The following is a 15,753-nucleotide window of genomic DNA, read 5'->3' as shown; positions in this document are numbered from 1 at the left end:
AGGCAGGGACAAAACAGAGAACAAGGTAGTACTCAACTTGTTTAAGTTGCACTGAAGCATCTTTGTGTTTTACACCCATGTCTTTCCCTTATCGAAACCATTAATATATTTTGTGAAAAGCTGATGTTCAAGCTCTGATCCGTATGGCACCCATATGTCACTGCCTGCCACTCATGGGAAAAAAACACCTATTTATGCCTATTCTTTGACTTCTGCCAACCAGTTCTATTCATGCCAGTACACTATTCCAAAATCCATTTGCTTTACCTTTATATGCTAATCTCACATGTGGGACCTTATGTATACCCTTTGAAAGTCCAAATAATCATATCCACTGCCTCTGTCTTATCCTCTCAAAATTTCAGTTTATTTGTCAAGAATTTAATTTCCCTTTCTTACACAGTACGTTCTGATATAACACAATATGTTCTCATTCGATCTCGCGTTTTAAGATAATGGTGTAGTAGCCAAACCATTTAAACAAATGGGGCCAGAATTGCATCAGGCCAATACAGGTAAGTAAAGTTTAGCGTTCTACAAATAATGGTCTAAATTCTTCAATCGCGCTAAAGCCAATTCACGTTGAAGAAACACACGTTACAACAAAACTGACTGTATGTGTTTACTCGGACTGATCCTGTCATTGCTTTCCAAGTGCTCTGCTTTTAAATCTTTTATTACGGATTCTAGCATTTTCTCCAATACCAGTATCAGGCTAATTGATCTATAATTCCCTGTCTTCTCTCTCCCTCTTTTTTAAATAGTGTGATTCTATTATCAACACCGTTGCATCCATAGGGACTGTTTCAGAGTTTATGAAATCTTGAAAGATGACCACTGTGCAGCCACTATTTCTGGTAGCACTTCCTCGGATGTGGATTATCAGGCCCTGGGGATATATCAGGGTTCAATCTCAATTATTTCTGCAACACCATTTCCCTAATGATTTCATTCAGTTCTTTCCTCTCGCAAGACCAACACTAAAATCAGTTCTTCTATAACGCAATGATTGTGTTCTTCTGCAACCCTGTGTTGTAGAAAAATTGCACTTTAGAAAAAGCATTTAATTGCGTTACAGCTAACACAGATTTTAAAAGTTTGCACTTTAGAAACAGCTCCCCCAATTCATCAGTCGTGTTACAGTGAATTTGTGTTGACGAGGCATGCATTATAAAAGAACAACCTGCATATTCTCAGGTGCTACTGCAAAGGAACATGTGGAGAATTGGAGGATGTGTTTTGACCAGAGCAGACCCCTTCAAAATAAATTAAGAAAGTAGTCTACACCCTAACTGTTTCTTATTTTAAAGGTAAATGTGAAGTGCTGTGTTCCAGATGAAATTCAATTGGTCAAACTACTTGATGTTAAGCAAAACACAATTTATTCACACGCTATAGTTAAAATACAAAAAAAGAAAGGGCTTGGCTTAGCTGTAACTCTCTCGGATTGTTTAACAAAATAATAGATACAGTAACTATTACTAATTAACTGTTCCAATGCAATAACATCGCATAAACAAGCCTTTGGCAAAAGGCAAATTAAGAAAACAAATTGTCTCACATGCAGTTTTCTAATCCAGGAGGACAGAACATCAAAAGACAATTCTGAGAGAGAGAACTTCAGCGTTGAGTTGTGGCAGCTTTTCACAATCCCAGCAGCTTCTGCTGTAGGAGCTGGATCATGCCCATTCAGGCTGCTTCCATTGTTTTAACTTTTTAAAAAAAACCTAAGGCCTCCACAACTGTTTACTTTCTTACAGACTGCTCAGTGCCTCTTGTTCAATGTTTCTTTATAAAAAAAAAAAATCCAGGACAAAAAAACCTCTTAAAGCCACAGCATTGTCACAGTTATAGTCATAGAGTCATAGAGATGTACAGCACGGAAACAGACCCTTCGGTCCACTCGTCCATGCCGACCAGACATCCCAACCAAATCTACTTTCATCTGTAGATAGCTTTGTATATGCTATCTACGATGCTCTCAACCTTGCAGGTAGTCCACAGTATCCTCCAGCTCCTACTCCAGCTCTGAAATATGGGTTTCCAGGAGCTGCAGCTGGAGTTGCTTCTTGTACACGTTCCGGTCCCATGCACTAGGACTGTGCCTGACTTTCCATGTAGAGCAGGAGGAGTACACCAGCTCTCATTCCATGTCATATCCCTTTAACTTAAACTCTAGATTACTCTTAAAATCAAATAATATTAATTACTCTAGGGCTCTTCTCTGGACCTCTGCGCTATTGCCGTTATAAGCTATCAGCCCAAATAAAGACCTCAAACTGTAAGCGATAAAATTGGTATAAATACTCAACCAACCTTACTAAACCTATCTGATGCTTCCTGTTGTCCTGCGTCACTTTTGAAACCTGATGTCACCTCAGGAACTCCTTCTCTGGATTCAGTGACTGTTTGTTCTGCTCTGCTTTTGCTGCTGCTCTGACTGAGCTTGATCTAGACCTCGTCCCTCAGGTTTTTATTAGGATACACTGCTGCTGCTGTTTAAACCCAGCTGCTCTGACACCAAGGGTAGTCTAGATGAGGAGTTCACAAAATCTTTCTCGATAATTTCTTTGAACAGCACATTCTGGAGCTGACCAGTGAGCAGGGTATACTAATCTTGATATTGTACAATGAAATGGAATTACTTTATGACCTCATAGAGAAGGGCCCCCTTAGTAGCAGTGATCACAATATGATTGAATTTTGCATGCAGTTTGAGGGTGAGAAGAATGGGTCCAAGAATAGTATTTTAAAATTAATTAGGAACAGAACTGAGCTACATTCCCTCTTTTTTTGTCTCCAGGTGCATGGATTACAAGATCTGCACAGTTTGAAGAAAACATTGATTATTAGATATGTTAACAGAATGAGCTAAAGTCAACTGGGAAATTAAATTGAGGGGTAGGTCATGCCATGGAAGACATTTAAGGGGATATTTCAAAAAATACAGAATATACACATTCCAATGATTCAGGAAAATATTCAAGGGCGTCCAACATCTGTGGTTAACCTTTTTAAAAAAAGTTAAAGATTGAAATGTGAGAGACCACATTTTTATTGTAGGAATTATTAACTTAAATGGATGCTGCAATGCTATAACTGAAGTACAAGGGAGTTTTGCATCTTGAAAATCAATTGTTGTATATTGTTAAGTAATGCAATGCAATATTGCTGTATGAAGCAGGGTGGGGGTGGGAGAGGGGGGAATACTTCGAGGCAGAGCAAGACAGAGAATCTTTTATGTTAATGAAGATCTGCCTGCCAGTAGCCCTCTCTATTGGTTGATCTACATGGTTTTCGAATGCTGCAAATGTTGGGGGAGCAAAAAACTCCCAGAGCTTGCGTTTGTCTGTCAGTCTCTTTTGCATGCTCTCTCTCTTGCATGTGCACTCGCACTTTCTCTAGATTCATTTGATCAACCATCACATCAAAGAATGACCATTCCCTACAAACAAATTCCAGCGATACATAAAGTTTATGGATGATGAATCTGGTATCCACTTGAGAAAATAATAGTTATATTATTTACTTGAAAATGCAGATTTCTATATCATAATTCCATGAAACAAGTTATTGCTACCTTTTTACTTCACTTGTCTAAAATACAAGTTTAAACAAGGTCATCCCCGATGCCTTAATTACTGAAGATGCATCTAATCTGAAATGAGATACTCAGCATGAAGATCATGTTTTGCGCCTGAACTGATTTGCAATGGAGTTCAAACATTTTCAGGCTAGAGACAGAAACAGAAGCTAGTTTCTGTATGTCATTACTCATCCGTGCCCTCTGCTGGAAAATATGTATAAATTGAGATTCTTTCATTTAGTTGTATAGTCAAGAGTTTAATTACCATTCCAGAACTTCCATACACTTCCTGCATTGTTTGTGATGCTAATTTTTAGATGCCTTGTTTGCCAGCAACACATTTTCATCTCTGATCTCATGCATCTGCTGACCTCACTTTCTCCTCATGAATGTAAGAATGCTTGGCTTTTTCAGGAATGGAAAAATCCTGCTAATGTTCACCCTTCAATTAACATCACTGAAAGAAAATACTCCCCATTTTAACTGTGTTTCAAAAATAATTTTAAGTGGCTTTGGTGTGCCTGAAATAAATAGTTATACAGCATAGAAACAGACCTTTAGGTCCAACTTATCCATGCCAACAAAGTTGCCCAAACTAATCTAGTCCTACATGCCTGCATGTGGCCCATACCTCAAAAAAAACCCTTTTCCTATTCACGGACCTGACCAACTATCTTTTAAATTTTGTAACTGTCCCTGCATATACCACTTCTTCTGGCAGTTCATTCCACATATGAACCACCCTCTGTATGAAAAGGTTACTCCTCAGGTCCCTTTTAAATCTTTCTCCTCATCTTAAAAATATACCCTCTAGTTTTGAATTCCCCCACCCTTTGGAAAAGACCTTTGCTATTCACCTTTTCTATGCCCCTCACAGTATTGAGCTATTTGACCCTTCAATTCTGCTCAACACCCTAATTCTGTCCTTTTCCCCCATATCCTTTGATCCCATTAGTCACAAGAACTAGTGATTTTTGAGAAGATTTTTAGCTCAACTTGAGGTTTTGGATGTAGGTTTGCTTGCTGAGCTGGAAGATTCGTTTTTCAGATGTTTTGTTACCATACTAGGTAACATCAACAGTGAGCCTCCAGTGAAGCACTGGTGTTATGTCCCACTTTCTATTTGTGTCTTGGTTTCTTAAGGTGGGCGATATCATTTCTGATTCTTTTTCTCAGAGGATGGTAGATAGAGTCCAAATCGATGTGTTTATTGATGGAGTTCCAGTTAGAATGCCAGGCCTCTAGGAATTCTTGTGCATATCTCTGTTTACTTGTCCTCGGATGGATGTGTTGTCCCAGTCAAAGTGGTGTCTTTCTTTGTCTGTGTATAAAGATGCTAGTGATAGTGGGTCATGTCTTTTGGTGGCTAGTTGGTGTTCATGTATCCTGATTGCACACACAGACCAAACACTTAACCAAAGAAGCAACATCCCAACACCCACAAACAGAGGTGCATCAGAACGCTATATCAAAGAGCCACAACACACTGCAGCACCCAGGAACTACGAACAGCAGAAGAAAAATACCTATATAGCGTATTCAAGAAAAACGGGTCCCCAATAAACACAGTCCGCCGATTCCTAAACAACAATCCCAAACAAACAGACACATCGCGCCCAGAAACTCTAGCCACATTACCTTACATCAAAGATAACTCTGAAATGACTTCCAAACTACTCAGATCCCGTGGCATCATGGTAGCCCACAAACCTACCAACACACTTAAACAGCGTCTAATGAACCTAAAGGATCCAATAGAAACACAAGCAAAACTAATGTCATTTACAAAATACTGTGCAAGGACTGTAGCAAACATTACATTGGACAAACGGGCACAAAACTAGCCACCAGATACTCGAACACCAACTAGCCACCAAAAGACATGACCCACTATTACTAGTATCCTTACATACAGATGAAGAAGGACACCACTTTGCCTGGGACAACACATCATCCAAGGATAAACTAAGAGATGCGCACAAGAATACCGAGAGGCCTGGCGTTCTAACTGGAACTCCATCAATAAACACATTGATTTGGACCCCATCTACAATCCTCTGAGAAAAATAATTGGAAATGATATCGCCCACCTTAAGAAATCAAGATGCATAAGTGGAAAGTGGGACATAATATCATCAGTGAGCCTCCAGTGAAGGGCTGGTGTTATCTTGTGTGGTGATGAAACATCTGAAAATGAACCTTTCAGCTCAGTGAACAAACCTACAGCACAAGAACTCTTCTACTTTCTTGAAAACATTTCATTGTTTTGATCTCAGTCACCTTATGTGATAGTGAATTCCACAGCCTCCCCAATCTCTGGGTTAAGACATTTCTCATCTCAGTCCTGAAAGGTTTACCCCTTATCCTTAAACTGTGACTCCCCTGGTTCTGAACTAATGCGGGGTTGCACAAGGACACAACCACCATATTATAGAAGAACTATCTGTACTTAATTAGGTGCAGAAGAGAGATTTGGAATCAACACTGGAGGCTCTCAAATTGAAGCTAGAATAACAAGATAACGATTGTCCTTCCCTAGATCGTCCAGAAAAATAATGTTATGCCAGCTTTTTTAATCTAAATACTAATAACTAAGTTATTGGTCGTCTGCATAAGTTTTTAAGTTTGAGGTTATTGACCACCATGTGCCCCACTTTTGCTTCTGACAGCGATGTGAAAATGATATTACAAAGAGAATGTTTTGTGCAACATCTTTTATTAATGAGGGACATTCATACAGATGTAGAGGCCATGGTAACATGTTTCACTGAACAGTGTGAGAATTGCTGCAATGAATTGCTATACTGAAAATAAAACTTCCTGGTGCTTAATGGATCTTTCACTGTGTGAGTCCTGTTAAAATGCAATACAATGGCCAGTGATTTTAGATAACAATGCTTCAAATGGATTTTTTTTTCATTTTTTGAATGGAGACTCAGTTAGCATATGAATTTGAAAAAGTTTAGTCTAGTGATATGTTGTCAGTGGAGTCAATCTTGATTCTTTAATCTTCTAGTAATGGTTTCCATCTAGGTAGTGATATCCTGTTTTGAAGAAGGCTGCAGTATTTCCAAGTACCAGTTTCCAACTTTGTAGTTGAAAGAAGAATTATGGGATTAAATTTTACGACAAGTCTGTGTATTGAAGAAAAACACATCAGATAAGCCTACAATAAAAGCTGCATGTTTCTACTCTAATTCCAGATCCTATTTAACAATATATAAGTAAAATTGTAACCAGAATATTCTGAACTCAAATACATTGCCGCAGTTAGGAATTCATGGTAATTCCACTACACAATTGTTTGAGATTTGCATATGTTGCACATTATTCTCTCATTGTTCAGTAATCTATTGAATTACCTATGAAATGATTTTAAAATGAACTACTGCTAAAATATTATTTCCATCATATTGTGGCAGTCTTACATGAGTCATTATGTCTGATGGTCTGGTACAGTTTGTTTGATATGATTTCAAGCTGTGTGGTTGCAATTAAGTCACACTGCTATTATTTACTTAAGCAAATCAATTTGGTCTTTAATTTCATTAGCAGCATTATTCCTTCTGGTGTTGAAGACCTACATAGATATGCAAAGGGTCTATGCTTAAAATAGTTTACATTGTATTTATTGTCCATTTGCTTGCTGCTGTTATATTGAATGAAATTTTCCAAGTTGATCTGAAAATATTCACATAAAACCAAAGAATTTTGAAAGCATAGGATTAGTTTGTCAGCACCTATGAGGTCTGTAACTTTCTGTTATGGATAAATGAAGATTTGATCACGAAGCTGAATTTGAAGCTCATAAACAAAAACTGTCTGCTCTGAATCCCCTGCCAACAGGGTTAATAACTAATTTCTTGAATGTATATTTATCTATGTGGTATTTCTAGAGATTGCCATTTTTATACTTTATTTTGTTATTAATTATATATTTGAATTATTATATGTTATAGCCCATAAGTCACTGCCTTGTGTGACAATATTTGACACTTAATGCCTTCTCTCTCCGTGTTAAATGAAATAAGCAACTTGCTGAAAGTGGTGGCATCACTAGCTAACTTCATGGGTAGGCACTTGTTTGGAGCATGAGGGAGATTTTTAGAAATCAGTAAATGATAACCAAGAAATTGATGAACAGAGAAAGTAGAATATAGGAGGAAACTTTCTTTTAAGAAGAGGAGCAGAACTGGTTGTAGAAGCTTTTATAGGCAAGTAAAATGGAAGAGAAGTGATTTTACTTGTAGGTCCACCACAGGCAGAGGCAGGAGAATAAGAAAATGGCAGAGTTATAACATTTTTCAAACGTGCCAGAAAGTGGAAGATGCAATAAATATCCTGCAAAAGTGGGGAACCAATATAAAGAATGAGGAAATTAAAAGTTAACTTGTCCAGTGCATTTAAAAAAAACTATTATTAATAGGGGTAAACGATGACAAATCTTCTAAGATTTATCCTAGGATTTATAAGAGATGGCTGCAATTATAGTGGGTCAGCCTTCCAGAATTCTGTCTCTGTAGATTGACAGAGCTACAGCCTCTGCAAGACCAAGTAAGAGTAACAACAGGTTACTGGTTAATATGATGTCAGTGTTGATTGTTCACTGGTCCATATGACATCAGTGATAGGAAAGATGCAAATAATCTAATATTAGGGATTTTATAACGAGGCTAATGTTATTTTGAAAATGATTAATCAGTCAGCACTATTTTATGAAAGGGAAATTAACTTTGATAATTCCTTTTTCTTTCGAGGCTGAAGCAGGTGTTGGGAATACATAATGTTTAAGGGCTACAAGGATATGGAATATTGAACTGTTTGGATATTCAGGATTCAAAATCTTGGTAAACCATTTTTAAAGAACATTTGATTTGTTGGAATTGTTCAACAGCAATGTGGGCTGTAACTTAATTGCTGGTTACTGAGAAACCTAATAACCTGTGGAAGAGAGCTAAGCAAAGCATTGAAGAGATAAAAGATGAGATTTATTTCTTTTATTTGCTAGACAGACTTGATTTAGAAGAGATGGGGAGGGGGGGGGGCTAAAAATTGGAGGTTGCTTGGCAACTCTTCTAGAGTTGGTTTCTGTTTTTCCAGGACACCTGGACCTGGTTGTAGAAGTTCTCCTTGGCTTCCATCAAGATTTGTTTTCGCTCTTTTCTTTAGGTGTATCCTGAGAGTTCTAAAACATCAGTATCTTTGACTGCCTCATAAATCGTAAAAGCTGAACTGTTACTTCTGTCCAAATAACATAAGAACTAGGAGCAGGAGTAAGCCCTTAGAACCTGCTCCGTCAATCAGTAAGATCTTGGCTGATCTTCTTGTGGACTCAGATCCACTTACTTGCACTCTCACCTTATTGTTAATTCCTTTAATGTTTTTTTAAAAAAAAGTACATTAGTTTTAAAAACTTTTACTGAAGGAGGGTCAACTACTTCACTGAGCAAGGAATTCCATAGATTAACAACCCAGTGGGTGAAGATGTTCCTTCTCAGATCACTCCTAAATCTGCTCCCTCTAATCTTGAAGCTGTGCCCTCTTATCCTAGTTTTACCTGCCAGTGGAAACATCCTCTCTACTTTTATCTTATCTATTCCCTTCATAATTTTATATGTTTTTACAAGATTCTCTTTCCCCCCCCCCCCCCAATCTTCTGAATTCCAGTGAATTTAATCCCAATCTACTCAAGCTGTCCTCATAAATCAATCCCCTCAATTCCGGAATCAACCTAATGAACCTCCTTTGCATCCCCTCCAGTGCCAGTACATCCTTTCTCAAGTAAGAAGACCAAAACTACACACAGTACTCCAGGTATGGCCTCACCAGCAACTTGTATAGCTTGTATAGTGATGGTATTAGTAATAACATTCGCAAATTTGCTGATGATACTAAGGTGGGTGGCAGGGTGAAATGTGATGAGGATGTTAGGAGATTACAGGGTGACCTGGACAAGTTAGGTGAGTGGTCAGATGCAGTTTAATGTGGATAAATGTATGGTTATCCACTTTGGTGGCAAGAATAGGAAGGCAGATTACTACCTAAATGGAATCAATTTAGGTAAAGGGGCAGTACAGAGAGATCTGGGTTCTTGTACACCAGTCAATGAAGGTAAGCATGCAGGTACAGCAGGTAGTGAAGAAGGCTAATAGCATGCTGGCCTTCATAACAAAAAGGATTGAGTATAGAAGCAAAGAGGTTCTTGCTTCTGGAGTACTGTGTGCAGTTCTGGTCTCCAAATTTGAGGAAAGACATTCTGGCTATTGAGGGAGTGCAGTGTAGGTTCCCGAGGTCAATTCCTCGAATGGCAGGACTACCTTACACTGAAAGACTGGAGTGACTGGGCTTGTACACCCTTGAGTTTAGAAGACTGAGAGGGGATCTGACTGAGACATGTAAGATTATTAAAGGATTGGATACTCTGGAGGCAGGAAACATGTTTCCGCTGATGGGTGAGTGCCGAACCAGAGGACACAGCTTAAAAATACAGGGTAGACCATTTAGGACAGAGGTGAGGAGAAACTACTTCACCCAGAGAGTAGTGGCTGTGTGGAATGCTCTGCCCCAGAGGGCAGTGGAGGACCAGTCTCTGCATTCATTTAAGAAAGAGTTGGATAGAGCTCTCAAGGATTGTGGAATCGAGGGTTATGGAGATAAGGCAGGAACAGGATACTGATTAAGGATGATCAGCCATGATCGTATTGAATGGTGCATGCTCGAAGGGCAGGATGGCCTACTCCTGCACCCATTGTCAGCAACATAACCTATCTGCTTTTAAACTCAACATTCCATTTGTTTTTCTAATTACTTGTACCTGCAGACCACCCTTTTGTGATTCATGCACAAGGACACCCAGGTCTCTCTGCATAGTAGCATGCTGCAACTTTTACCATTCACGTAATAATCCTCTTTACTGTTCACTCCTACCAAAATGTATGACTGCACATGTATTTACATTGTATTCCATCTGCCAGACCTTTGTTCACTCACTCAATGTATCTACGTTCCTCTGCAAAGTTTCAGTCTTCTGTACACTTTGCTCTGCTACTCTTTTTAGTGTCATCTGCATATGTTTAATGTTGTGCATTCGTCTGACTTTGGTGACAACACAGAACCAAGATGCTGTCTGTGTCCATGCCCAAATGTAATTGGTGCCATAGCCTCCTCAGGGAGTCTGCATAATATAGGCAACGTAATGAACATCTAGATATGTTAAAAAGTACTTATGGAAACTGACTAAAACAGTTAGGAGGTTTTTATGAATTCTGAGTTTTGACAATTATTCACAATGTGATGGGATAAATTACTCTTTGACTAGACAGTTGAAAGGAAGTCAATGGAATGAAATGAATTATTTTTATTCAGAGGTTTGTGAATCTTGGAATTCTGTACCCAAGAATGCTGTGGAAGTTCAGTTATTGAATATGTTTAAAATAGAGCTTGATATTTAGAAGTAAGTCAAGGATGTAAAGAGGTGTGGACAAAAAGTATTGAGGTGGATAATCAGCCATAGTCACATTGAATGGTGGAGGAGGCTTGGTGGACTGAGTGGCATACTTCTGTATGGTCTGCTCAGAATATGAGTAATCTGCAATTCTGATGCATTGTTTGTGAAATTTAAAGTACTTGCATCTCCCATTTGGAATTTTGACTGGTTTTGTCCTGTCCACAAAACTTGGGGTGCATCCAATCTAACCAGTTACTGTCCTGTCAGTCCACCTTTGATCATTAGCCAAGTGGTAGATAGTACCATTGACATCATTATTAAGCCACATTTATTGGGCAACAACCTAGTTACCAGTCCTCAGTTTGGGCTCTGGGTCTCCTTAACTTGTGACCATGGTCAAACATGGTCAAAAACAAAACTAAGTTCCAAAAATGAGGTGTAAGTGACTACCTCAACATTGTTCTGGCCAAGTCTGGAGGAATGAATTAATTCCTCCTTTAACTCCTTGAAATTGGAGTAGCAGTTTGAAAAATTGCTTTTATGCAACTCATCATGTACTTGAACTTGTTTAAAGCTAAAAATCACACAACATCAGGTTATAGTCCAACAGGTTTAATTGGAAGCACACTAGCTTTCAGAGCGATGCTCCTTCATCAGGTGGTAGTGGAGGGCTCAATCCGAACACACAGAATTTATAACAAAAATTTACAGTGATGTAACTGAAATTATACATTGAAAACTTGATTGTCTGTTAAGCCTTTCATCTATTCGAATACAGTGATAGTTTCACTTCTTTCATGTGTAAATCACAAAACCTTTTTTAAATTAAAACGTTGCATTCTCAGGTTAGCTGTTAACAATGGTGATAGCTAGACAATATGTTGAAGGTGTTGGCCCCCTGTGTTCTCTGTCTATGCCATGATGTTTAGATTGATTTTAATCCAAAAAGTGAGATAATGGAGTTTTACATAAATTCATGCAGTTTTTGAGCTCCGAGTTCTACATGAATGCATGCAGTTTTTGAGCAAAGTACAATGTAACCCTGCAAGTACAAATTCACCCCACAAAATATGTGTGTGCATGTGGGTCTTTGTCTGTCTGTGTGTATGTGTGTCTGTCTGGGTTGGGGGTTGTGAGTGTGAGAAAATGTATGTATGTATGGTGTCTTAGGTCTGTGGGAGTGCGTGTCTGTAGTGCGTGTCTGTAGTGCGTGTCTGTAGTGCGTGTCTGTAGTGCGTGTCTGTAGTGCGTGTGTGTGTGTGTGTGTGTGTGTATAGTGTAATGGTGGTCACCTGTAATGTGACATGAACCCAAGGTCCTGGTTGAGGCCCTCCCTCTGGGTACCGAACTTAGCTATCAGCCTCTGCTCGGCCACCTTTCTCTGCTGCCTGTCCCGAAGTCCACCTTGGAGGATGGTCACCCAAAGGTCCGAGGCTGAATGTCCTGGACCACTGAAGTGTTCCCCAACTGGGAGGGAACTCTCCTGTCTGTTTGTTGTGCGGTGCCCATTCATCCGTTGTCATAGCCTTTGCTCGGTTTCCCCAATGTACCATGCCTCCGGGCATCCGATGGGGAAACTGAACAAAGGCTATGACAACGGAAAGGCTTAACAGACAATCAAGTTTTCAATGTATAATTTCAATAACATCACACTGTAAATTTTTGCTATAAATTCTGTGTTCGGATTGAGCCCTCCACTACCACCTGATGAAGGAGCGTTGCTCCGAAAGCTAGTGTGCTTCCAATTAAACCTGTTGGACTATAACCTGGTTTTGTGATTTTTAACTTTGTTCACCCCAGTCCAATACCGGCATCTCCAAATCTTGTTTAAAACTATACAGGAACAAACCAGATATTTTGAGTTAGAAAGAGAAAGGGCCTGTTTCGATATATTTGCAGTTGAGATCCTCTGAAGACAGTTCTTAAACTGCAATCAGTCCTTTTTCTGCAATAGCTGGTTTCTCAGCTGAACTTCCTATTTTTTTTCTAAAATTTCCCTATCTCTGATGTATTCCAACTTGAACAGATAGGTTTGAGCCTGAAAACACTGTTGAGAACTTCTATCTCCTCCATCCAATAGAATGTTTTGATGTTGCTATTTCTGTTACCCACCCACAAGTTTATAATCATAGCTTTTGACAACTAACGAGATACCATTGAAGTAGAGGTCCTACTTCTACCTTTGTTTTGCATATTGAGTTTTGGTGTGGTTCCTTTTGTGCCTGACTACTTCTGTAGAAAGTTATCTGATTTCAATTTTAATTTTCTTAATGTGAATCTTTATCTTTGAGATGTTGTTTAGGCTCATTTTGTAATTTGCTTGTGTCTTGGCCAGCTTGCTGGTCACTTGCCTTCTGCAGTCATTTTAAGACAGCGCACTGGCTGATTTAGAATTGTTTTCTTTGAAATGCAAATCTGAGGTATTAAATCAGCTGATGCTATTAAACAATAATAGTCCATGTTTTACAACTTCATGGCAACTTTAAGAAGGCAGCATTTAACTGAGTATGGAATCCAGGGGCTCAGTAAAGCTGGAATCCAAAGGAATCTGGGGGGAAATCTCTTCACTGGTTGGAGTCATATCTGGCATAAAGGTGGTGGTTGATAGAGGCCCATATGTCAGTCCCAGAATATTACTGCAGGAGTTTCTCAGCATAGTGCTCTGAGCCCTATCATCTCAGCCATTTCATCAATGATAATTTCTTCAATACAGTGGGTTTTGGTTAGGGATGTTTGCTGCTGATTGCATGGGATCCTCAGCTGGAAGCCATCTTTGTCTGCAGGTCTGCAAGACTTTGATAACATTTGGCTTGGGCTTTTAATTCACAGCTAACATTTGCAACACGCATGTCAAATAATGACTATCTCCAACGAGTGAGAATCGAACTGTCTTCCCTTGACATTCAGCATTACCACAGTTGAATCTCTCACCACTGAGGTCCTGGGGTTGACCATTGACTAGAAGCTTAATTTATGGACAAGCCATATAAAATCTAGCTATTAAGCTGGACAGAGAATGCAAATTTTGTGGCCAGCTCCTGATTACTTATAACCTGCCCACTACTATATACATTTATGGAGAGACAGTGCTGTAGTAGTAATGTTCCTTGAATTAGCGATTCAAAAACTTGGACTAATGCTCTGGGAACATGTGTTCAACTCCCATGACAGCAGTTGGTGATTTCATAAAATCTGAAGCTAGTCTCAGCGATGATAACCATGAAACTTCATTGATATTTGGAAAATCTGCCATTTTCACATGGTCTAGCATACATATGACTCTCTGGACTTACAGCAGTGTGATTGACTCTTCATTGCCCTCTGAAATGGCATAGCAAGAGCAATTGGCTATGACTACAACAACTCTCGAGACTTGTTTAATGACACATTCCAAATCTGTGAGCTTTATGGCTAGCATACCAGGGAATCAGATGCGTAGGAAAACCACTACAAATCCCCATCCAAACTTCACACTATCCTGTCTTGGAACACTATTGACATTCCTTATCTATTTGGTCAATCTTCCATATCTCCCTTTCAAACAGCACTCTGGCTGTACCTCCACAACATATACTCTTGAAGCTTAAGAACGTGGCTTGCCATCACCTTCTCGTTAGCAATTAGGAATGGGTAACAAATGCTCACCTTGCTACTGACACTAAAGTCTCAGGAGTGAATTTACAGAAAACCAAGAAGAACTGGAGCAAAAATTGGGAATTCATTGTTTCTCCTCATTTCTGAAGTAAATATTAATAAAACTGAACATGGAGGCAAATCCTAACCAGCAACTCGATATGCATTCATTATTTCATAGTTTAAACTTTTATATTTTGCCTACAGATAAAGGAACAATTAAAGACAGCTGTTGTCTGCATATGCATTTTTCATATGACACTTCAGATTTGAGTTTCCCTTTAGCTGTTGCATCAAATTCAATGACCTATCTGTAATTAAAATGCATTAGATGCTTTTGATAGCCTAAACTGCATGAAGGCAGATAAAGACCCAATGAATCCCCCAGTTGTTGTAAAAAATTTATTGACACAGTTGACTGATGAAGAAGATATTCCAGTCAAGATGTTGTTCTCTTGTGGGCTTGAAGAATCAGACTGTATTTTTCTTTCCAGATTCATCCATTGCTGCTGCAAGAACGGCGAGCAGAATCATGTAGGGCAAGGCTACTAGTTCGAACAGTTAGTGTTCCTTCTGAAAGTCAGTTTCCAGAATGTCAACCAAGTGGATCGGAAGAGCATGGTGAGTGGTTGACATTGTCAATTGTATCTTACTGAGCATATCTGTTCACTGAAATAATTGTTCTTCCAGTTCCAATTTTGATAAAGTCTGTTTCAGATGGCCAGTTTTGAATATGTCCTTTGTGGAAAAGATATCAAATTTCAATTTCTCTTTTATTGGCATTGTTTGATTTAATAATAGATATAATAGTTATTTGCCAAGCATTAACTATTCATATTTGAGTTTTTAAAAACATGAAGTCAAAACAATTTGCATTGTAGATTTATATTTAGGCACAGGATGTAACTGTGGAGAGGCTACGAATACAACTATTTTAGCCCAAGCAATGTTTCTGTGTCAAGGTTCAAAATGAAAATATCAGCTCCACTGTATGCAACAGAAACAAATTGTCTGTTTTAAAATGGTGGTTTAAGCAACTATTGGTGCAGTGAAATGATATTGATTTTTTTTTCCTGTGATATAGTAT

General features: G+C 38.8%; 1 protein-coding gene across 7 annotated transcripts in view; it reads left to right on the top strand.

Moving 5' to 3' along the window:
* Positions 1-15,753, top strand: part of LOC122564877 (disabled homolog 2-interacting protein-like) — a 684,630-nt gene that overhangs the window by 100,786 nt on the left and 568,091 nt on the right. For 5 of the 7 annotated variants that reach the window (XM_043720268.1, XM_043720269.1, XM_043720271.1 and 2 more), the window contains exon 3: positions 15,161-15,287. The exons of the other annotated variants lie outside the window; for them this stretch is intronic. In XM_043720268.1, coding sequence (XP_043576203.1) covers positions 15,161-15,287 — 127 coding nt within the window. The remainder of the gene's footprint in view (positions 1-15,160; positions 15,288-15,753) is intronic. 7 annotated transcript variants of the gene reach the window in all.

Source organism: Chiloscyllium plagiosum, chromosome 30 (assembly GCF_004010195.1).
Source record: "Chiloscyllium plagiosum isolate BGI_BamShark_2017 chromosome 30, ASM401019v2, whole genome shotgun sequence".
Taxonomy (NCBI): domain Eukaryota; kingdom Metazoa; phylum Chordata; class Chondrichthyes; order Orectolobiformes; family Hemiscylliidae; genus Chiloscyllium; species Chiloscyllium plagiosum.
Note: the sequence above shows the minus strand (reverse complement) of the source record. Positions and strands in the feature narration are given on the sequence as shown.